Here is a 24,189-nt window from a genome sequence, read left to right as displayed (position 1 = left end):
CTTTTTTCAAAATAAAACCCTTTACTGTGAGAGGCTTAGGCAGGCAGCGTTGAAGAGCCGGATGTCAGAAGGACATATTGTGGTATACATAATTGCAGTCCTTAAGATTCTGAGAAAAGATTTACTATACTGGGAAGGCAAAGCTAAGAAACAATACAGAACAAATCCAAGAAACAATGCAATCCAATTTCTTCAAGGCTAGAAATAAGCAGTATCAACAAGTACATAGCATGTCAGAGAAGGGCAATGAAACTGGTGAGAGATCTGGAGCACAAGCCTCACAAGGAGCAGCTGAGGGAGCTGGAATTTTTCAGTTTGGAGAAGAGGAGGCTCAGGGGAGACCTCATCACTCTCTACAACTGCCTGAAGGGAGGCTGTAGTGAGTTTGGGGTTGGACTCTTCTCTCATGTAATTGGTGATAGGACTAGAGGGAGTAGCCTCAAGTTGTGCCAAGGGAAATTCAGGTTGGACATTAGGAAACACTACTTTTCCGAAAGAGTGGTCAGGTGATGGAATGGGCTGCCCAGGGAGGTGGTGGAGTCACCATCCCTGGAGGTGTTTAAGGAATGTTTAGACATTGCGTTGAGGGACATAGTTTAGCAGGAACTATTGGTGACAGGTGAATGGTTGGACAAGATGATCTTGTAGGTCTTTTCCAACCCCGGTGATTCTATGATTCTATGATTTTATTTGTTAGCCTTATCCAGTTTTAATAAAAAGCTTTGTATCTTGTTTTCCAACAAATTACAAAAGAAATACATATGATCTGAATTCTGTTATCCGGGATATATTCAAGTCTCTAGGAAAGGTTCAAATAAGAACAGTAATTTTCAGTTACAAGTGTGTATTTAGATGATCTTGCAACATGAATGGTTGAGTCATTAGGAAAATAATGGACTTTGCTGGCAGAAAATAAGCAAACCAATGGTAGATGTGAACAAGTTTCTGTATTTAACAATTACTTAATTTGTAATATCTTTCAAAACTAATGTTAAAAATCTGAAAGGTCACACAAAAACATAATAAGATTTGTCAGATCAGTGAAGTTTAAGAAACTTGCATTCTACTTTTCCGTTAAAGGCAACAGTACAGAAAGAAATTCATGGAAGTAGGAATGTTAAGACAAATTAAGAATTATCTCAGTTCCCTAATGCATATCAGTATTCAGCCACATGCAGCAGTGCCTGCACAATAAATGGTGGCAAGAAATTCAACTGGAATTCAATTGGAGTAAAAAAGATAAATAGTCATTCAAAAAATGTCTCAACTTTATAGGATTATTTATACACCCATTTCTGTTACTTATATATGCATTTCTTAGCCTACTCCAAAAGGAGAAACATAGATTATTAAACTGTAGCTCTCACTTACTAATGCAGTACAAGAAAGAACATTAATATGCAACTGAAACACTATTTAAAGGAGTGTATATGTAGCTCAATAAAACATCCATTAATACTTTGTGACAAGAGAATGAGTAATGAACACTCCTTTAAATAGACTTATGCCACTGCAACAAAAATTATGGTACTCAAGTAAATTTTCTTTGTGAGAGATCGAATGCACGACTAACATTTTAGAAAGCAAACTTACTATAATTCTCCAGGTTCTTTGGGATTGAAAGATCATCTCTAAAAATACAGCATAAATAACAAATGCTAAAATTATCCCTGGATAAATTAATTAAGAATAAATAAATAATAACAATAGTAGTAAACATTAAATATTTATGTTAAATAACAAGAGACAATCAGTTTGCTACCACTTGTTTCGTCAGAAACACTGACTTTATACTTGATAATGAAATGTAATACAAGTTTAATGCAAAGCTTCCAATTAGAAAACACGTGGTAGGTTTAGAATGTACTGCATATTGTTAAAAGACAAAATTAAGCATCATTTGCATGGAAGCACCTTTCTTTCCAGACCTATCTATGTGGTTCTAGATTAACCTCCCACCTGCTGACTTCTGATTTACTTGGTTTCCAATTCATTGGAGATAGCATAATTCTTTCAGTGTCACAGCAACCAGACCTCTACAAAACCCAAGCCAAAGCCATCTCCTTGCAGGGAGCACAGCAGACTTATCAATGACTACAATGGAACCATGGCTGCAAAAGCACTGTGCTTCTATAGGTGCCACACACTCACAGTTTCAGATTAAGAGCATAAATTTCTTTGTAGTTGTTCTCTTAGGACCTCAAGAGATAATGCTATAAAGACCACTGAAAAAAAAAAATCTCTGTAAAGGAGACGATGCAGGGTAAATACGCTTTGCATCATTATTGTATATGTAATAATCTGCCACGAAATATATGGATGGTAAAACTGTAACATAGAAAAGTCCAGAACAGAGCAGAACTCAAAACAGCAAAGAAGACAGAGGTGCACTGTAAAAAGGAAAAGCTCTACTATGAAACTCTAGTCATAATTTAAATTTTATTTTTCCATAATTTCTTTGAATTGGGAATATAAAGAAGTGGTCTTAGAAAAAAGATGGAAGCCTCTGCTCCTGTGTACTGCAATACCATAATGAGTCTGTGTCCTTCCCAATGCAGCTGCACAGCCCTCTTGTTCAAATTAAGGCAGCAGATGCGCTTACCATAAATGCACAGCATATATAATTTCCTTCTTTTTTTCCCTTAGGTATCAGTGCATACAATAACATCATAAATCTAGGAGCATAGTTTGCTATAGTGTATTGATGTGTAGGATACACTACATGAGATTCAGTCTTGGTGATAAATACGCAGTGCATGCACATTCTCTCTGAAACAGCTGAAGCATGTGAGCTTAATGAGCAACACAATCTGCATAGACAAAGCATACTGTATTTTTTTTTTTCTTTCACAGAATTGTCTCCTTGAAGATTTCAATAAATGCACTGTATTTTAAGCGGTTTTTTTGATGGATGGGAGTCAATCCACATTTACTTTGAGCAGATTCTTCCAGGCCTCAATTAGCCAAAGCAGAGTCTTTGATCTGATTTAATTAGACCAGTAATCTACTTTTGAAAGAAAATACCTGAAGTGGAAAACAAATATAAATGAAGGGCAAAACACAATAGTTGCACCACAAAACAGCATGGACTTAGCACAGCTGTTTCCCGTTACACGAAGACTTCCAGAGTATGGAAAATATTGACAGAAATGGAAGCACTGAGCTCACCTGAGACAGATAAGCTCATTTTCATTTTCCAACAGATGTGCAACCAGCAGTAAACTGTAAGGGTACAAACTGTGAATTCATAACTGAACAAGTGATTGCACCCTTTTTGGTCAGTATACCATAGACATTTTACCAGAACAGGTTGTTTTTTTAAAAAAACACTCTATAGAAGTACTTTCCATTAGAATCATGCCTAACTGGAATTTCTGTAGTCCAGTTTCAGCACTGGACTATATTTTTAGTCTACAAATGCCTCTTTTCAAACAAAATCCTATATGTTTAAAATACAAATACATGACAGGCTTAGACTCTTGGCCCTTTCAGAACGCTGTCGAAGAAAATGAAAGCATTTCACAAGAAATTATAGCTCAATGGCCAAAAGAGGGAAAACTAAAAAAATCTGAGAACCTGACAAAAAAAACCCAACCCCAAACTGGTCTCAAATGCTGCATCCATAGTTCCCTCAGCAACTCAGTGCTGTAACTTTCACACCCAGTTTGAAACCTTCACATGAATAAAGTGAAAAAAACAGGAAAAGGGTCAATCAGCCCAGAGATGTACACACAGTTTTGAGCAGCAGACATGAACTATAGTAGTCCGCAAAGCTTGGGTAGGGGTAGGATGAGGCTTGAGGGGGGAGGAGGGAATAAAACCTTTACCCTTCTTACTACTGGAGTCAACTCCATTCTTATTTCAGATTATGCAAAAAAATAAACATCCGAAATAAAAAAAAATCCTTTTTTTACAACAAAGTTAATCTAACAAGAAAAAAAAGTCTTTGTAATGTACATTAAGTAAGCAATTACCAGCAAAGCTTTATGAGGAACATAGTAAGTGCACTGATGGTTGGATCCCAGACAAGTGGAGGTACCACACTTTGCACAAGACATGATATGGGATATTCATTTCACGGCTTAATCATCTTTGGCTCTTAAAAAGTAAGCCTTGCACAGTATGAAGTGTAAAACTACACCAACAAAAGTGTTTCTTGGAATACTAAACAATATTTAAAAGTAATTCAATTAAAAAATCATTTAATGGGAGTGGGGGGGCAAATAGGATAGGAGCCTTAACAATATTAGCAGGCTTGTACAAACAGCCACATCCACTCAAAAGCATAATCAAAGAAAGTGATAGTTATGTTACAATCATCAACACAAAAAATTTCTCTACATGCTAAGCTTCCATGCTTATGATGCAAACCTCTGCACCAGATGTAAAATCTGGCTCCCCTTTCCTCTTCTGTACCTGGATTTCACTACAGTATGATTTGTTTTCTGTCCATGTGCAATGTAGCAGATTAGAGAGGAGAAATTGAAACTGTGCATCATTAACCATATTCACTCCTGCAATGCTAGCTTCTTTTGTAACTTGCATTTCTCCCATAAAAAAAGGTTTGAAAAACTTTGCATGAAATGCACTTGAAAATAGACATTCAGACATTAGTCAGCAAGAGCAGATGAAGTGTGATCACAACATTTATCTCCATGACTTTATCTTGCCAGTCTAAACCTGAACACCACCACTCCAGCATCTTTGTTGTTTTGTTTTCAATATTAAAATAAAGCCTTCATGCCCCACCTCACACCAATTCACTGGCAGGAGTACGAATTACTGTAGCAGGTGGGCCAGTGTGGTTTTAAAAGCAATGTAATACAATCAACTGTATAATATCAAATTTCAAGAACGCAAAAGACATCGAGAGCAAAGGCTGATCCTTAAGCAATCCTAATATTGGCATTAAAGTGTTCAAGATCCCACAGGGACTATTTTGTCTTTTGACCCTAGGTTTTAATTGAAACTTTAAACAAAATATATTACCTATTTAATGCAGCTGAGTTGGACTCTGGCCTTTGTAGTGCATGCTGTCATGCCAAGCAAATTAATCTGTGTAACCTCAGTACGTACTTTTTAATTTACATCAAAGAAATATGACATAGAGAAAATAAATATTGAGCCAACCCTATACAGCCTGTTGAACAATCATTTTGTTTCTAGTTTTAGTGTTCAATTTTTAGCTGTTTGGAGTCCTTTAAATAAAAAAAAAAAAGTTTTTCTTTTTTTTTTTTTTAAAGAAAAGGTTTTACTTCTTGGTACAAAGCCAGAGAAACATATGGTTTCTTTAGCTGAGTTGTTGCACACCTGGCAAAATAAATCACGGCAACAGGAGACCAAAATCTGCTCTGCAACTTTTCATATGCACAAACTTAGAATACTTGATGCCGGTCTTCTGGCCCTGCCTTTGTATAATGATTAAAATGCAAAATCAAATGAATAGTTTGCTTCTTGAAGCCCAATATTTTTTCCTCATTTAACAGGGAAGTTACTTTGAGTTTTAAAGAATGAGTCAGCTGGACAGATTGGCACACCAGAGGAACGAGTCCCTGGGCCTGGCAGAGCAAAAGGCCAATAGAAGCAAGTGCAGGAAAAGAACTGTAAGACAAACAGAGAAAGCAGGTGGTGTAAAGGCTTAACACTACTGGAGTGCTAATGCTGCCACACTTGGAGTGCTGAAGCTCAATCCCTGATTCATTCAAACAGTTCATCTGTTTATTTTCCTTCATGTATTCCATCTACATTATACATGGAAAAAAGCCTTCATAAAATCTTCAATGAAATAAACAGAAAGTTATTAGAAATTAAAGGAAGTACTGTATTCTTAGATCACATGCCAATATCTGACACTGAACCAAGCAGAGCTATTGCCAGATACTTGGAGTACATCAATCATAATGATCACTGCAGCAGACAGATAACCCTCAAACCGTAACTACCTTCTGTTTCCATTAAAAGACATGAAGACCCTCTCAGCATGTCTTGACAGGGAAGGATCCTTCCTTCCTGCACAGGTAGAGAGCACACCCCAGCTGCTCCCCCTTCCTCCTCAGCATGCACTGAATGGGCACAGATCAGAGACAGCTTCATGTAGCACCAAGCACGAGACAGGACTAGCCTATTTCACTGCCCCAAAGTCTCCTAATTAAAGGCAAGCAGTAGCCAGACAAATTTATGTAAAGCCGTATATCAAAGGTAGTGTTACAGTGAGAGTGTTTATGACTTTGTCTCGAACATCAAAACAGAAATAAACAATCCAGTCAGCTCTCAGGTGCCCAGTGGCACTGTAAGAGCCGCAGAGCAGATGCAGTCCTGATAATGGATGTGTTCGCCTTGTTCTCCTGTCACATTCGATGCAAAGAGGTGACTGAACTGCTGTTTAGGATTTATCTCACTCAACCCAAGCTAGCAAGTCTAAGCCAGCCATCCCAGCTCCTCTTACAGAAGTATACTTGCAGAGGATTTTTCATATAAACTAGAAAAGGTGTTTAAGACAGGTGGGCTAAATTACTCCCCAGAGGTATCTTTTCTTTCCACAGGACAAACTGAGCACAGCTACCCAGTTCTGACATTCCATCTGACCTTTATGCTGTTACAGACAGGAGAGAACAGTCTGATTCAGTTTGTCTAACTGCAATATGAGTGTTCATTTGGAAACACCCAGGACAGCTTTAAACAAACCGGCTGTTAGCATAGCTGCACTGAGCTCAGTTGAAGTCACCATCTGGCTCTTCCCTAGCCTCTTGGATTGCCTCTGCAATGGAGCCAATAAGCCACACCTCAGCAACGAATGTGAAGCAAGTCCTGGTTTCTCTGCAAAAGCTGCAATCACAACAGCAAGCAAAATACAAATATACACCATGTCCAGGATAAGCTGTACATTACAGAGCCCCATAATAGCCTGAAAGAGGCTATGGTAAGCTCAGCTGGCCTTGACTTGTTATGCCACCAGGATATTTGTGGCTGTCAGCGGCTGCCTAAAGGCAGTGGAGCCCAGCGCGCACACTGAGCAGTGGAGGGAGCATGTGTAGCACCAGCCAAGCCCGGGCAAAGGACTGAGTTGGTCTTTGTGCTCACTGTCACTCTGTGAGTTAATACATGCAAATCCCAGAAGTAGAGTGAACTTGGACTTTGTGGACTGAGGAAAGGATAAAGAAAGCTGAGAAAGGCCTCCTGAATCTAAAAGAGTAACCAATAGAGAAAGAAGTAATATATTAAAGAACCTTTTAGGTCATTATGATTCTAAAGGGAGCACCTATTCATGGGAAAGAAAAAGGGTGACACAGGCCTTATAATGAAACAACCATGATGTGGGAAACAGCATTGGTTTTTATCTTGTAATTTATGTTCTTCTGACAGCACTTTTATCAGAATTATGAAATATACATCTGTGCTAAAGAGGGCAATCAAACTTCTGAGGGTTTGCTGGAGTCCTGCAGTACATCAAAAGCCACTACAGGACACCAGTAATAAGCAGATGTTTAATTCCCACAGGGCTATGACTGTAGATAACCCCATCAAATCCATTAGTAAATGCTGATAAATAAAAATGATAAAGCTAAGACTTTCTAAGAAAAAAGGCATGTGCAAATCTTAGCCATTTGCATTAATCTGGAAGAGCTCAGAATTTAGAAGAAGTAAATCTGCATTGAACTGTATGAACTGTTAAGAAGACATTAGATACTTCGTCAAAGTGACAAATATTTATTTTAGCAGTTACAGAGGTTTGCAAATATGTAGCATCAGTTAGAACCAGAGTTTCAGAGTACTTTTCCCATGTCCAAGAACCTGTAAGGAGCTACTGAAAGATAAATTTTCCAAATAAGTAGAGAAGAGTGAGTGGTGCCTCCTTTTGACAGTTGTGTTAACCAACACACAGCTTCACCTTTTTGGCATGAGGGATCCTAATTGCTTCTACATGTATTTTTTACTGTTCCACTTCAAACTATTTCAAAGGCATCCTAAGACTGTTTCTTTTTCAGATAAGAGCTTGCAGAATCTACCTCATCAGAAACTGAGATGGGTTAGCAGAAATGCATGCTTCTTTAATGATAATTCCACTTAAAACATCTCAAGAACAATTAAGAACCTTTCTTCTTTTTTTGCAGATCTGAATAGTACAAATAATACATATATTTTTTCCTGTTACTTGTTGAATGTATTTTGTGTAAAGATGTGATTAAGAATACTATCTTATTATGAATACTACCATATTGGATGAAATTTTGTTATAAAGGTTATAAAAGTTGAAAGGGTCACTTTCCACTCCATTTTTTTATAAAGCAAATGCAAACTCAGTTTCAAAGAGAAATAAATAACAGATTAAAAAAACCTGAACACTCTTAGAAATCCAACAGTTGATAGTCTAGTCATTTACTATGCTTCACGCAGCACTGTATTTGCTGGCATGTAAGTTCTTGAACCTGGTTTGGCTAGAATCTACTGAAAGCAATTGTTTTGTTATTATTAGCTAATTCATTCTGAAGCAGTAACAATATACTTACCCATCATGTTGTATAAGCTCTGTGGTGCAAACTGCCTTGGCATTTTCTGTATTGCTTCTTTGTAAACAGTTAGGGCATCCTGAAGAGAGAGACACACATGGGACAAATCATTAGTAAAGGACTGATTTCAAAAGCAGTTTTACATATAAATTATAAACAATCTATCTTCTTCGAATAAAGAAATGCAGATAAAACACATCTGCATCATAAATACCACAGAACTCTCACATTTCTCATATACAAAAGTTATACAAATTCAGTTAAGCTTGCTGGAAAGAGAACTAGTTTCAATAATAGTTCCTTTCCCACATGAAAATATAAGGAAAATTTCTTTAAATTCCTTGAAGACTCATGAGTTTATGAATGTACATAAAATTCTATAGGCTAGTAGACAATATGGGATAATACCAAATAGTAGACAAAGGATTTTCTGATGACTAAGCTACAGTAAGTGACCTAAAAATAAAGAAATCATTTTTCTACCACCAAGGAATAACAAAATATAATGCTCACAAGCAAAATTTTGCTCCACAGAATGAGATGAACTATAGTTAGGAATGCCAAAACCATTTTCCCTTCACAAACGTGCTGTGCTTTGAATTACTTCATTATGTACCTATGATTCATTCAGCACTTAGGATGCCTACTGGTCAGTCTGTTCGCTATGCATCGTTTTCCACGTCATCCCATCAAATAGTCACGGCTGACAACTGAAATGTGCTTGAAAATTCTAAATGTATGATAAAGCCTGGGTCAGACTGTCATGACCACCAGGCAGATACCCAATGTTTTAAATTTTTAACATCTCTTGTACCATCCAGGCATTGCACTCTACCTCTACACTCTATCAGCCATGCAGGCAATATCCTGCTGTTCTCTTATCTTTATGGATGTATTAGCTGTCTCTGCCTGTTTTAACCAATTAGTAACTACCATCTGACAGAGCTGGATTCAGCAGTCAGATGATAGAGAGTCCGTAGAGCTTGTGAATGTCTAATCTTAAACAACCAAGTTAGCTGTCACAGTCAGAAAGAGTTATATGGATCAAAGCCATGTGTAACTCCTGTGCTGAAGCATCCTTGGCAATGCAAAGAGAATGACTTTCTTTCAAATACTGTAAGAGGTGAAAACTCAAGCAAATAACCAGTTTTAAAAATTTCCTAGGGAGAATGGAGAGGAATTTCAGCAGTCACATGTGCATGTGTAAATGAGATAGATGTGTTGGGTGCCATGTACAACTACCTATACAAAATTCAACTTACTTTAGCACTTAGACCAAATTATCTCAAAACAGCACTGGGATTTTAGCATACATAACATACTGGGATGCTTCCAATCACTGAAGTTTTGAATTGTTCCAACTAAGTTTAATTCTTGGAAACATTAATGCATTTTAATGACTAAAGATGGACACACTATTTTGAAGTAAAAAGCCAATACACATTAGGTCAGCTGGACTGTAGCAGCCTAATTCTTTTCCCCCAGCAACAGGGACAAAGACAAAAAGAATGAATTAGCACATAATCAGATGTGATCACTTATAATACCAATTCCGACACCAGAACATCACACTGCAAATTAACATCTTCCCACCCGTGGTTGTAGAGAATAAATACTCTCTGCAGAAAATACTAATCATGATTTGGTGAAATTCTGTGTTGTGTTTTGACAGTCTGGATGGAAGCAGTGGGCCATTATTTGTGTATGATATTGTAGACAAATCTGGAGTGTTACCTCATAGTGTCCTTGTTCATGAAAAAGTTTTCCTAAGTTATAAAGACAACTAGTAACAGAGCTTTTATGAGCATGAGGATCTTTCAAATTTTCATCGGGGATCTCTGAACACTTTAGGAATGTCCTCCTGGCTTCCTCTGTCTTCCCTTGGTTCATCAGGATGATGCCAGTATTTAAATAGGCAGCTGTGAAGATGGAAAGAAATGTCATATTTTTAAAGTAATATCAGAAAGAGATCCTGTTACTATCTAATTTGGCTTTTCTATAATATAGATCAGTTGATTCTATAAAGAGGAACAGGTAAGAGTGTAAATGTTCAGAAGCAAGGAAAGGAGAATAGAGGCTATAAAGACTGAGGAAAGAGAAAGGGAACACTGGTTAAGCTGTGTGCTCCGTGTCATTCCTCTTATTAGGACTGTATCAAGCATATGGTGTCAATGATTGAAATGTTGAAAACTTGGTACTTTTTTAATAAAAATACATAGATATGTCCATGCATATGTATGTGTACACACACACGTGGAAGATTCAACATTTCACCTACAAAAAAATCACTTAAAAAGCATTTACTTAGTTTTGGAACTGTTTATGGGCAACATCTTATGGATTATTTCCATTTTTTCCATGTAAGAAAAGAAAAACTAGAGGACTTAAAAAATATTCATATTATTCACCTACACCATGTGCTATAAAAGTCAGAGACTGGCTCGACGAAAGAGATAACTGGAGCCTATAAATTTGGGCAGAAATATATATTGATAACTATCCCAGATCAGAAACATTTTAAGTTCTACCTGTGCTGTCCAGTGTTAAATCCCTATCTGCTTCTTTGCTTTGCCATAGTAAATAAAACCACTGTAAAATTTCACTGCAGTAAAACAAAATGTTTTCAGTTGGAAAGGGTGAAATTTCTCCGTTCACTTTCAGAATGAAAAAAAGGTGTGGAAAAAAAAATAAAAAGTGTTATTAAAGAGCAGAACAATATCCTTTAAAATGCTAATCAATATTATGCACGCTTGTCAAGCTGAAATACTTACAAGCTAACGTGGGTCTGCTACCAATAGCCAGTTTATAGTAATGCAATGCCTCTGAAAACCTGTTGTTTTCCTGAAGTAGTAATCCTCTGCACACAGATGAAAGAGAAAAAGAGAGAGGAAGGTTATTCAAAGTGTAATTTCAAAACATATTTTATGTCTCATCATATGAAATTAAACATAAATATTAAGAACAAAACTGAGGTTGTGGATGCTCCCTCCCTGGAAACATTCAAGGCAAGGCCAGGCTTTGAGCAACCTGATCTAGAAGGAGGTGTCCCTGCCTATAGCAGAGGGGTTGGAACTAGGTGATCTTAAAGGTCCTTTCCAACCCAAACCATTCTATGATTCTGTGTTAAGCTGAGAGAAATATAATAAATTCGCATGTTACTAACAATTCAGTTGGAAATTTTTTTGCCTGAAAACAGGATTAATTCATAGACAAAAGGTATGTTCATATGACTTTACCAAACCTGTTACATTCAGTAGTTTCAGCTTGATAGAAACAAGAAGATTCATTGACTCATTTGACAAAATGATTTTTTAAAGTGGCTGGAGTATGGTGGAGTTATTTATAACCTTTAAATCACTCATATTTAGTTTGTTTTCTCTCCTTGACTTGAATTAAGCAGACTTTTTTCAAATGCACTATAAAGTTAACCACCTAACACTTCCCTTGCATTACTTTAACTAGTTCTTGCTGAGCAATTTCATTAAATTATCCAAGATAGGGCTAGGCACCTACATACATTTTTTTCTTCTCGTGTCTTCTTTCTGCTCTGATCAAATTTAATAACTTAAGATATGTCAAAAATGATTCTTAGTTCTTCCAGTTCTGTTTCTTAGTTTCATAATTCATGAACTTTAATTAAAGCTTTTATGACAAGTATCCCAGTGAATTACAAATTACAGAAACCATACAGAAGGTACTGAGAAATTAGTGGTGTGGAAATCATGAATGCACAATTGTATGCTTAAATGAGCATTCAAAGCATTACAGCTTTCCCAAAGTTTTAAGATTAGAAGAAGTACACACAAATGTCTTAGGAAAGCAAATATAAAAAAATGCTTAATAATTAGTTATTTTAGAGCTCAGACTCAGACAAGATCCAGTGGGAGACGACCCTGTTTATACATCTCAAAGTACTCAGGAAAAAATAAATATAAGTATTTCTTTTAGAAGGTGGAAGATGGAGGGTTATAATCTCCATTTTTATTTTTCCTACAGAATTTTTCTCTCCTTCCTCTATGCTTCTACCTGATAATAGCTTTTCAAACCACAAAGAGGTTGGACTTTTTCCATTATTCATACCCAATCAGAAAAAAGTTTTTTCCATTCAACAGAATGGAAGAACATACATATATATTCTCTCCATCTGTACCACGTAGCCTCATGTTTGAAACAGTATCTGTCCATTAGCCCCAGGTTAGTCAGTAAGGGCCTTAGTTCCTATTTCTTGTATAAGCACTTCTGCATATTAAGAGAACTAACTGGTTAACACAAACACAATAAATTATCTTGGTACGCATATGTCGTTTGCACTTTTTAGATTAAAAGCACTTTTATTTATCATTATTACCAAATTTGTCTTTTCTGTTCACTACATGCTCTAGTACTTGTACTCTTAATTTATTACTTGACACTTCAAGGTGTTTTTTTTTTTTCCCATACTTCTACTCCAGAAGGCCTTAAAAAAAAAATAAGAAGAAAAACGGCAAAACAAAACAAAATACAGTTGTTCCTCTAACAGACATTCTCCTTCTCTCACAAACATATAAAAACATGAACTGCTTGGATGCATGATTGAGTATTGAATTAACTGCATTAATTTCAAATATTTTCATTTCTATTATTTATGAGATTTGGTATGAACAAAACAAAATAAGAACAGAAGGATGGATATGACCTAAAAACCTTGATCAGGCATGAAACTACCTCCTCTCCTTGTGAAATCAGTCCTGATTGATCACTGGTTTTCCCTATGGCTTCTGGCAATACTAGCTGACTAGATTTATGAGCTTCTATTTCTAGTTTCAGGTTAAACAAAGACAGGAAAAGTTGTAAAGAAAAATTTAAAAATATAATTTTCATTGAATAAAATTAACAGAAGAATAGTCTAAAGAGATGTATCTAAAGATACTTCACTTTCCAGATGAAAAATCAGTTCCTCCCTGGCTTTAAGCTTAAATAGGATGACACAGGCATATAAATATGCTCAATAACCTCTAAGGTCAGTGCAGGAGGAGGGCAGAAGCTCCGTGCAGCCCAGAAGAGGCACGCAGTGGGGCAGGAGGGCTGGGGAAGCTGCTGCCTGTAGCAGTCTCCAAAGGGTACACCTCATGGTACAGAGCCATGTTGGAGAAGTGCTTGAGGAATAGAGGAGCATGGAGAGGGGCAGATAATGTGAGACCCACAGACTGTAACAATGAAAGCCCATGACCTTTGAAATGCTTTGCATTTGTTTGTTCACATCCACCCTCAGTCTCAATTCCTTCCTTCCTCCCTTCCTCCCTTCCCTCCTTCCCCTATAGATGACTGCTAGGGGAAAAGTTGGAAAATGGCATTGGCAGATGGAGTCTCTGCTTCCTCTTCTATTGGCTTTCAAACTTTTCAGACAAAATTAAGTTCCTTTCCATTCATCCAAAAAGGAGTGATAATGGATGAATGACGAGTCTATAAAAAATGACAAACTGTCATGAAAAGCTTCCTGAATGCACATTTCCATGTTTATGTGAGTGGAAAAAGAAAGGATTAAGTGTTTAGCCAAAACTTTACAATTTGACTTGCAAAATTATCTATTTCCACAATTAAACTTTTTTTTTTGTTCATGCTTATTATTTATTATGCTTTGTTTCCTTGAAGACATCTTCAAGACACTTTTTTTAAAGGAGAAAGCTAATTTTTATCTCACGTTATCACTTCTTCTGTCTACAGTAAATGTAGGGACAAAAGAAAATGTAGGCTCTGAATGACCAGTTTCTAGATGCAGAGGAATAATGCCCCTCAGTGGAAACTCACATACTGTGGGCACCACCGTCTCTGATAGCTCCCAACAGTTGAGGCAGATGGCCACACATGGAAGTTCCTCCTCTGCCAGGAATGGATCTGTTCTTGATATGCCATTTCCTTCCTCTGTTTACACTTTTGAATGATAAGTGCTCTTCAGAGGTTACTGTCAGAAGGCATAAGGAATGGATAGAAAGAATACGATAGAGGAGGTACAGTGCAGAACACTGAACAAAAGTCAGTTGTGAAGCAGGACAATAAATCTGCATTAAGTATGAACCTATGTTTAGTAGTTACAGAGGTACAAAGCCTGCCTTCTTCCTTACACAAGAATGAACAAACAAAAGTATGTCTTTGCAATAACGATGCTTGATACAAGAGAGTTGGCTCAACTGGTGAGCTCAGATGAGTACAGAAGGTCTTGAAGGCTTTTGACACTTCTTAATAAACTTTGTACAGTGGCTAGGGATAGTTAAGCTAAATAAGTAAAAGCATAATCCCAAATACCCTGAAAAAAAAACAAAACAAAACCAATCAACCAAACAAACAAAGAAAAAGCAACAGCAAACCACTGGACAAGCTGCATCAAGATTGTAGTTTCCAAGCTCTTTTTTCCCTATAGTTCACTACCCAGCTGTAAAGCTCATAAGTTAAAACATTAATTGAAACACACAACTTTACTCACATAATTGCACAAATATGAAGTCTACCAGATGAGAGGGGGCAAAAAAGAGTCAGTGGCTCCTTTTGCTTAGTAAAAGCAAGTGCTGTAGAGGAATAAATTTTCCCTCTAAAAATACACGAGGATGAAATTACTTGTAAAAGGAAAAGCTACTTAAACCACAGGACACAAAGTAAATGGATATAAATTGATCGTGAACTAATTTAGGGAGAATTAGTAGGTTTATTAGACAGGTTTTAGCTATCACAGCAGCGGAACTCTGGAACAGCCTTACAACAGTGTTTTTCTTTTTCTGTTTTGTGTGTGTCTGTGTGTGTGTGTATTGCTTCTAACCAAATTTACAGTAGAGTGAGAATCACTTGTGAAATGGAGGATATGAGCTGACTACTTTTAGCATTAGCAGACCTCAACCACCAAGTTTGGAAGCATCTCAGAATCCTGTTTGTCTAGTTGCAGGAAAAATAAAGAGAAAAAAAGTTAACTTCTGTGTATCTAGAAATGCTGAACATTACTTCCATAAATAAGAGCTGCTTATTTACACATATGAAGTGGAACACTTCGCCAAAGCTAGTTCTTCTCTGCAAGCATCCTGAATTCTTTAAGCTGCCAACTTTCATCTATCTTCTTTGACCAAAACTTGAAAAAGTCTTCCTGCCTTCCTTCTTGGCCTTGTTTTTTCTATAAAGTCACTGAATATTAATAGGAAAAATTATTTTCAGGGACTGAAAAGTAGACACAAAACACAGATGGACAGCCTACTGCTTTCCTCTAGTTACATATTAATTTCTTCCTGGCAGTCCAGCTGCTCTGTTTAAAAAGTGAATTCCTTAATCACAAAAGCTGGCATATAGTAACCACATACATACAATACACAGGAACCATAACTGTCATGAAAGTAAACATGGATGTTAGTGAAATATCTACTAAAATTTCAGACCAGGTACAGCAAAAACAGAATTGTTTTGTCCAAACCAACTCTTTCACTGTCATTTGCAAAACTAATGGACAGAAGAATAGCAATGAAAAATACAACAGCCCATCACATTAAGCCAGTAAGTCTACTCCTTAATTATTTTTTTGTTTTGTTTTGTCTTTCTTTTGAGCAATTAAACCATTTAGCTACTCAACCAAATGACTGCTAACCTTTTCTAAGTCTACAACTAGGTTCTATTAACAAGAAAGCCAATCATTAAGGAATACTGCAAACAGAGTACCTTTAATGTTTTCCAATAACATCCAATAGCAAATATGTAAATGGAACACAAATCCTAGTTTTTGTAGTCAATAATAATCCATATCCAGTAGGTAGTAACGTAGAATGACCATTCCTTTTGCAGAATTTAACAACCAGAGAAATCATAACCACATTAGTAAAAAAAAAATTAAAAAAAAAAAACATTGAAACAGAACGATCACCCACAAAACTCTCTCTAGTCTGTCAGATAGCACAGAAAGAATTCTGCCATTTTCTCCCATTTATAGGAAAATGCTCTTCAAATGCAAGTAAACTGTAAACTGCAAATAGTTCTGTTCTTCCTTTTCTTCCTGAATCACTTCAGTTGGGGTTGCTGTCATTTCATCATGACATCAACTGCTACAAGCCCTGCTGCCTGGACAGAGAGAGAGGGATGCTCCTGGACAAGCAGTGGCAGTGCTCTTGCTTTTTCCCCCCCTACTCTTGGCGCTGAGCTGTTGTGAGCTGTGCCAGCACCACACAGACAAGACGCCTGATCCCTTATCTGCCTTTGCAAGCACCCTGGGATGAGAACTTACCAAAAACTCTTACAAGAGTGGCTGTTTATAGAAACACAGAATAATCTGGGTAAAAAGGGACCTCAAAGGCCATGTAGTTCCAACTTTCCATTTGTGGACAGAGGCATCTCTTACTGGAACTGGCCTTAAATACTTGCCAGGATGATAAATCTACAGCTTTTCTGGGCAACCTGTTCCTTTGTTATCACCCTTGCAGCAAATAATTTCTTCTGAATTCCTAATCTAAATGTACCTCCTTTTAGTTCAAAGCCATTACTACTTGTCCTTTCACTGCACTTCTTATTAAGAATCTCTCTCCAACATCCCTATAGGCTCCTGTTATGTACTGGAAGGTACTAATGCAGCTGAACCGCTGTGTCCACAGAATGGACAAAGTTTATGCACAAAACATCTCAATTTCAAATAATGACATATGCAATTGAATGTCACTGAATGCATTTCAGCTCTCAATACTGCTAACAAAAATATCAGTACTTCATTTTTCATTACAGGTTCCCAAAAAAAGACCCACAGCAGAGATTTGCACTGCATGATGCCACTTGTCACTGAAGTGACCTTTGAGTGCTACATCAAAAACCAGTCTCACAACACAGCAAGACTTTATGTGGAGAGCTTCAGTTACAGAAAGACACAAATTTGAGCTGCTGCCCTTGATAGATGAAGAGTGCTGGCAAAGCACAGATTAATTCCAAACAGGTTTGTAGCAAGGTTTTTTTTCTGAGCAGAGAATGAAATGGTCAAGTAGTAAAACAGTCAGTAATACATCCTCTTTGCTTTTAAACTCAACATCCTGCATTGTAAAAAGCTTCTGCGCTATCAAGGAATAGGAACCATAACCTTGACTTGTTTCCTACTACGTGAAAAAGCAGTGCAGCAACTCTGTCTGTGAAGGGTCAATTCCAGGTCAGCACAGGTTAGGGAGTTAGCTTACTTTTTGGGATTTTCAAATTTTACAGCTCAAAGTAGATTTTCATTCCAGCACCCTTAAAGAGGAAGAAATTGAAACAACCATCTCAGATGTTTGTAGGCTAAGAACAACAAACAAGAATTTAGTTCATATTGATTTCTAGAGATTTCACCAAAGGATGTGAAGTTAAAGACTGTGCATGAAACACTTATATAACCTTGCACTTCACAGAATTTAAATTTCAGTTACTACTGAAGACTTTAGCTATCAAAAGTCTAAAAAAAAATATTAAACAAATCCACATTTATTCACATAGTACCCTGAAGTTACTGAAGTAAAAGTTATGAAAAGTCGGACTTTGAATATATTCAAATAAATTATCTGAATAATAAACTTGAAGATACAAAGCAGTATCACTGAAACAAAAATAAAGGTACTTGGGGTGATTAGTCAATTTATTCTTTAATGGGCATAGTACACTCCCCAAATGCATCATTTAAATGAACTAGTACCATTTCAAGGGTTTATTAAACACTTATATGAGATTGCAGATGTACTTTAATCTGCTGAGAAACTCAAAGTAGCATAGATCACTGCTATAATGACAAAAGCATACTCTAAGCAGAGCTTGGCCTAGATACAAATGATAAACTGATAAACAATTTTACTTTAGGCAGTAATTGGGAGAAATTTTAAACAAAGCAAAAGAAACCCTGAGCTTTAGGACAATCATAAAAAGGTTAACAAGCCATAAAAAAACTAGTTTATTTTTCATTTGCTGATCATTACCTACTTTGGCGGAGCAAATATTTTTCTACAGCTCTGTCCTTGGTACTTCACAGTATTAAAATACATGGATTTCTTAAACACATGGAAAGAGATCTCTGTTTATGCTGATTTATTACCTTCTGAAATCTAGCTGAAATCAGCAATACCACATAGATTTTTAGAACTTGGTTTTGAGATTTGGTAGAATTACCTGCAGTGCTATCTCAAGCAGGAGGCCATATGGTATGTATGTTGAAGTGTAAACTACCTTATTACAGTCAAATTTTAATACAATCTCCACATACAGTAGAAAATTAGAGCTGAAATCCTTTCAGCACTGAAATTACTATGAAAATCTCAACTGCTCTCAGAGATGTCAAGTTCCAAAATCCTCTTGAGATTTTCATGAGGCTTTTAGAAAAAAAAAAAAATTTCTAAACAAGAAGTCAAAAGTCCTCAGCCTTAATTCAGGTTGCTAAGACTCCAGGCCAAAGATCTTATCCTCAAGATAGGCTGTTTATCAGGCAGTTTCACTTTTACATATTTGGACCTGAGAAATGTCAGCAGAAAAAAACCATTTTAACTCAATGAGTGATGAACCACTAACTTAATATCACTGCTAGCAAGAGCTTTTTTTTATTAAAATAAAATTAAAAATAATTTCTTAGTTAAAGATGCAGATTAACTTGGAACTTTGTTTCCTGGACGTTTGTTGGAGAGAGGGAAAGCCATGACAAAACAGATCTTTCTAGAGAATTACAGTTCGTCAAAATCTGTTCATCTTCTGAATCAAGTGCTTCTCTACAGTGTATGTGACTGATGCCTTGTGTTATTTTTATTCTCCTCCATACTAAGTATCTTATAATATGGTCTGTATTATATGTCTGCTGCTCTCTAAAAATGCAGGAATTTATTTATGGTTACATAATTGCCACATTTGAACAAAATGGCAAATGACACATTCTGAATCAGGCAAGCGTTCAAAGGGAGATTATGTAATTATGTAATCTAAATTCATACAGCTTAAATTGTCCTGAATGGCAAAAGAAGCTGCAACTCAAAGCTGCTGTAGAGCTGCAAAGGTATAACAGTCAGAAAATAAAAATGTATTACTGAAATCATCCATTTTTCCATCCTGCTAAATTCACTAGGCTTTAACACATCAACAGACAATTGCTAAGCCAACAGCACATTTTAGCACAAAATGGTGCCTTGAAAAAAAACAGAATTGTGATCATCAAATGCTTCTGTTTATATACTTTGTCTTTGATCGTTACCTATTGAAAATTGTGAGTTAATCCTTAATAATTTCTTCACTGATCAGACAGCACTTTGATTTGCTATTGCTGTATATGAATACTGGTGCAAGCACTTATTAACTTGCATCAAATACTGGGGCATAAACGGTAAGAAAAAATAAAGAATATGCGAGGTTTAAATAGACTTAGGTTCCACTATGCCAAAACCACACAAATCAGAAATCACTGTAAGGGTGCTTTCTTTCTAAAAATCTACTAAATGACTGCTTTGGTTTTAAAGCCACATCCTAAAACTAAGAAACAGTAAACCTAACTGTCCTCCTGTAATCACACGCAAGATGTATTTTTCAATTACAATATTTTTGTAAAAGGCTCCCGTATAACTGCATGCCAAGGAAGGGCTGAACTTGCAAGGAAGCTCTTCAGAGTTGCCCTTAAAATAGTGGATTAGATTGGTGTCTTACTGCATCAAAGCACATTCCATTTACCACTTAGTTTCCATACTGGCTATGGAAATAAAAAACAAATGGAAAAAACAAGACTGTATAAATAAAAAGATTAAAAATAATGATGAAAGATTTTTCAGTTTATGTAGCTCATGCTTTTGTGGAACTTAGGGAAAAAAAAAAGAAAGAGGATTTTATTGTATTCAGGACACTGTTAGAAAGATTAAGAATTAGATATTCTTTTTTGCACATATAAATGTATATATACACTATATAGCAAACACTTTCTTTATTTTCAGGGGTACATCTAGGTAACTATATGCCCTTCATATTCCAGCAATTCTAGTTAAATTCTTTTACACAAGCTCAGTGGAATTCCAAGAGGTTTTCTATTTATCATAAATGAAGGCTTGTAGGCATTCATTTAGTAAATCAATGTAAAGCCAGAACATTATGGCTTGCTCTCAGAACAGCAAAACTACTGAAGTCTGATTTATTTTATATCCCCTGTCTTTATCTCCCAACCCTCCTTCTTCTTATTACTTTGGTATTTCTGTATAGGCATATATATTTAAAAAAAAAAGAAAATTAATAGTTATAATTTTCATCCCCCAATCCAACTGAGTATAAGAAATTCAAGAATATCAATCTTTTCACTTTTTTTTCCTACAATCTCCTGCTGCATTCAGAAGTTATTTCTTTAAACACAAGTGAAAAGAGTTTGTTCTTAAAAATATGATTTTCAGACATTGCCTAAAAGAGGCAAAAAATGTTGTGCATGCACATGTGTGTTAAATGCATAGTTAATAAAAATACACAAATTTTGAGATACTATAACAACTTCGGAATAGGTACTGTACCACTAAATTTTATTGAAAAAGCAGAGAAACATCTCCCGTATGTTTACCTGCAAGGCAAGCTAATGAAATGGGCAATCGATTCCTTAGTAAAAAAGTCTATTGTGGTAAACTTAATTTCCAGATAATCTGAATGGCCATTTTAAATTGGACTTATTCTTGGCAGAATATATTTATATTCTTATTTATTTAATATTTATTTAATTGTTTATTTATTGTAAAAACGAAGATTAGTATTTGAATTCTTTTTTTTTTGTTGTTCAACTTGTTCTGTAGCATGTACTTTTGGTGTTTTGTTTCCAAACAGCTTACACAACTATATACTGAATGGCTCTTATCTGGACTCTGCTCTCCACATGTCCTGCATGAAGGGGTTCACATCACAGCAGGGTCCCACTCTGAGGGCCCAGGTGCCCAAATGCAGGAAAGAGAGTAGAGCAGAGCTGGGAGCAGGGTGCAGCCCTGAGCATCCATTGAATCACTCCACTGCTCCAGGAAGTATTTAGCTATTTTAACAGTTCAGGAGCAAACTGAGAGATATGGACTTATGCTAGGAAGTGCTTACACCCACTCCTCCCACCCACTGTTATTTAGATTTCCTTTTTAAGTCTAAGTAACACCTCTGTATTTTAGCAGAGTCAGAAACAGATGGAGCAGTCCTGGTGCCAAGCTCATCTATCTGCATTTTGTTCAGTGTGGGAATTTTGTTTCCTTTTAAGCAATCAGATTTGTAAGTTTGCCTGTTCTAAGTCAGAATAATGATAAAAGAACATACAGTAATATTGACCAAGGAGAGATCCTGTCCTCCCCAAAGCTTAAGGAACACTATTAATGAAATGATCAGTACAAAGCAACAGCTAGAATCACCTCCATTTTCAGCATGGAAATCAATAGCTACATTCACAACAGGTTTTGCAAAGGATCCAACCCTAGGAAAGCCACACATACTTACAAATTATAGAGCATATCAGCCATGTTGCTGCGGTAGTACAAGGCATTTCTGTAGGCGCTTTCAGCTTCAGAAATCTTGCTCTGGCTCTTGAGAACATTTCCAAGGTTACCCCATGCTGTCAAGAGAAGAAAGCAGTATTCAGAAAGAGCTCCAATCCAATTACACATGACACAGTATCTGAGCATGGGGAAGTTCCAATGGGAGGCAAGCCCCACAAAGAAGCTATGCCTAAGGAAGGGGAGGGGAGGTTGCTTGTTTTTTTTTTTCCCTAAGTTCTCTGTATCATTGCATCTTACTGTACTGTGTGACTTACATTATATAGCAGTGATTTGCATACACTTTGCATACATACAGCTTTTGGGTGGGAAAATAAACTTTCAAAACAAAATACATCTGCATGATTTAGAAACAACTGTAGCAAAGGAAAAGGATCATTTTCTTTTCTAAAACCTCTACATAAAAAGCTTCAGAATTAAATGTACAGATAGAGTATCTTCATGGTTCAAGTTTTCTTCATCCGATCTACTTGAAACCACAAGAGCTGTGCCCAGAGTAGACAGGCTTCTCACATAAGTATCAAAAATTGACATATGACACAGGAATTGGACGAACAGTAAGGTAAATAACCAGGATTAAAAGTATGCCATATGGATATAAACACATTACACACATCACTAAAATGCATTTTTCTACTTGGAAAATATGTAGTTCCATTCCATACATTTTATTGTGCTATATAATGTGTCCTTATATCCCACCTATAAAGGACTCAAGGTAAAAAATAATAAGAAGAAGAAGAATAAAATCTAAGGCTCCATATGTGTTCCGTTTGCAGTTTGTTGAGTGGCAAGAAAAGTATACTTACAAAAGAAACTGGAACTAATATTTTATATAAAATACAACCCAAGTTCTTCCAGGAAGATAATTTAAATGGCCTTATAATTATAGACTGTATGTATACATGAACAAAAAACACATTATGCTTATAATACATCAAAGTTGTTTCATAAAACAGTTCTACTTTCACAAGAATTTCTTTTTTTTTTATGAGCAAGAATAATGGAAAGATGATGCCCATCCTTTTCACCAAATACAAAATATATGGCAAGCTCTTCCCTCCAGATGTACAAACCGTGAACATTAGCTCAAATTGCTGTTAAGCTCTGCCTCCTCAGTTACTCAAGTCCTTTTTTACAGGAACTTTTATCGAAAATGAGTAACACAAAATTTTAATGTAGCTTAACATAATGCAAATAGCAGGTTAATAATTATTATAATCATTATCAGGTATGTGCTTCTCTTTAGAACATACGCTGCTTTCAAGCTGCTGTGTTTTGCTGCAGAAGGATCCTGCCATAAGAGTGAAAACAATAGCAAACAGCATTTTCTTTTAAGCAGAATAAATTAATCATTGGCAGGAAAAGATGATGGAACCCTTTTAAGATTCACAAAAGAAAAATCATTCAACGTTACACAACATATTTTGCTAAGAAAAAGAAAAAATATTTCCCTGAGTACAGAAGCTATAATTTCTGTAAGTCACTTTATTTTAGCCTGGTATTTTATAACAAGAAAAAAAATCAAATTTATTTATCACTGCTAAAACTGATAAAAATATTCTCAGATTAACTCAGTTTTTACACTGTACATGCTGGATTCTGAATTTATCTTCCAATTGCAGTCATTATTCTTTATTATGAGCAAAAAACATTCCGGAAGCATCAACTAACATGATTTCTGGCCAGCATACAAATATTTATGACTGTAAGAAAAAAGAATTTTTCAACTTCAAACAGACACCCTGATGGTCTTGTACATTCGGTGACTGTCTCCCGCAGTTGCACATTCCATTTAATCTGTAGCTTCTTCTGCTTTCACTCTGATCTCCCATAACAGAACATCACATTAAATGACCATTTGGACCACTGGTATCTATTTCTTGCTAAATAGTTACTTGCTTTCCAGAACAGTGAAGCTCAGTAATTACAAGGATGTACTGAAGAATGATTCAGTTTATCTTTTCAGCTGCTAGGTTGAAAAAAACCTTTTAACACTATTAAGTGCAATAGTTTCTCCACTAGACTTCATTTAATGCTGTGTGTTCCATTATTTAACTGATTTAATAGACTTTTTCAGGTGATATTTTACAGTCTGCAAAGTATTTTGTGTCAAGGCTTAATATCAATATTTAACCTGTGTTATTGCATCTGAAATGTACTCTATTTATACTTTTGTCTAAACTTGTAAGTTTTTATCAATCCTT

At 36.1% G+C, this 24,189-nt stretch overlaps 1 protein-coding gene across 1 annotated transcript in view; it reads right to left on the bottom strand.

Moving 5' to 3' along the window:
- The window catches only part of TMTC2 (transmembrane and tetratricopeptide repeat containing 2), a 241,712-nt gene that overhangs the window by 56,689 nt on the left and 160,834 nt on the right, over positions 1 to 24,189 (bottom strand). The window contains exons 4-7 of the mRNA XM_015283417.4: positions 21,927 to 22,041; positions 11,279 to 11,364; positions 10,242 to 10,426; positions 8,508 to 8,586 (exon numbers count right to left, since the gene is read on the bottom strand). Of these exons, the coding sequence (XP_015138903.1) occupies positions 8,508 to 8,586; positions 10,242 to 10,426; positions 11,279 to 11,364; positions 21,927 to 22,041 (465 nt within the window). The remainder of the gene's footprint in view (positions 1 to 8,507; positions 8,587 to 10,241; positions 10,427 to 11,278; positions 11,365 to 21,926; positions 22,042 to 24,189) is intronic.

This window comes from Gallus gallus, chromosome 1 (genome assembly GCF_016699485.2).
Source record: "Gallus gallus isolate bGalGal1 chromosome 1, bGalGal1.mat.broiler.GRCg7b, whole genome shotgun sequence".
Lineage (NCBI taxonomy): Eukaryota > Metazoa > Chordata > Aves > Galliformes > Phasianidae > Gallus > Gallus gallus.
Note: the sequence above shows the minus strand (reverse complement) of the source record. Positions and strands in the feature narration are given on the sequence as shown.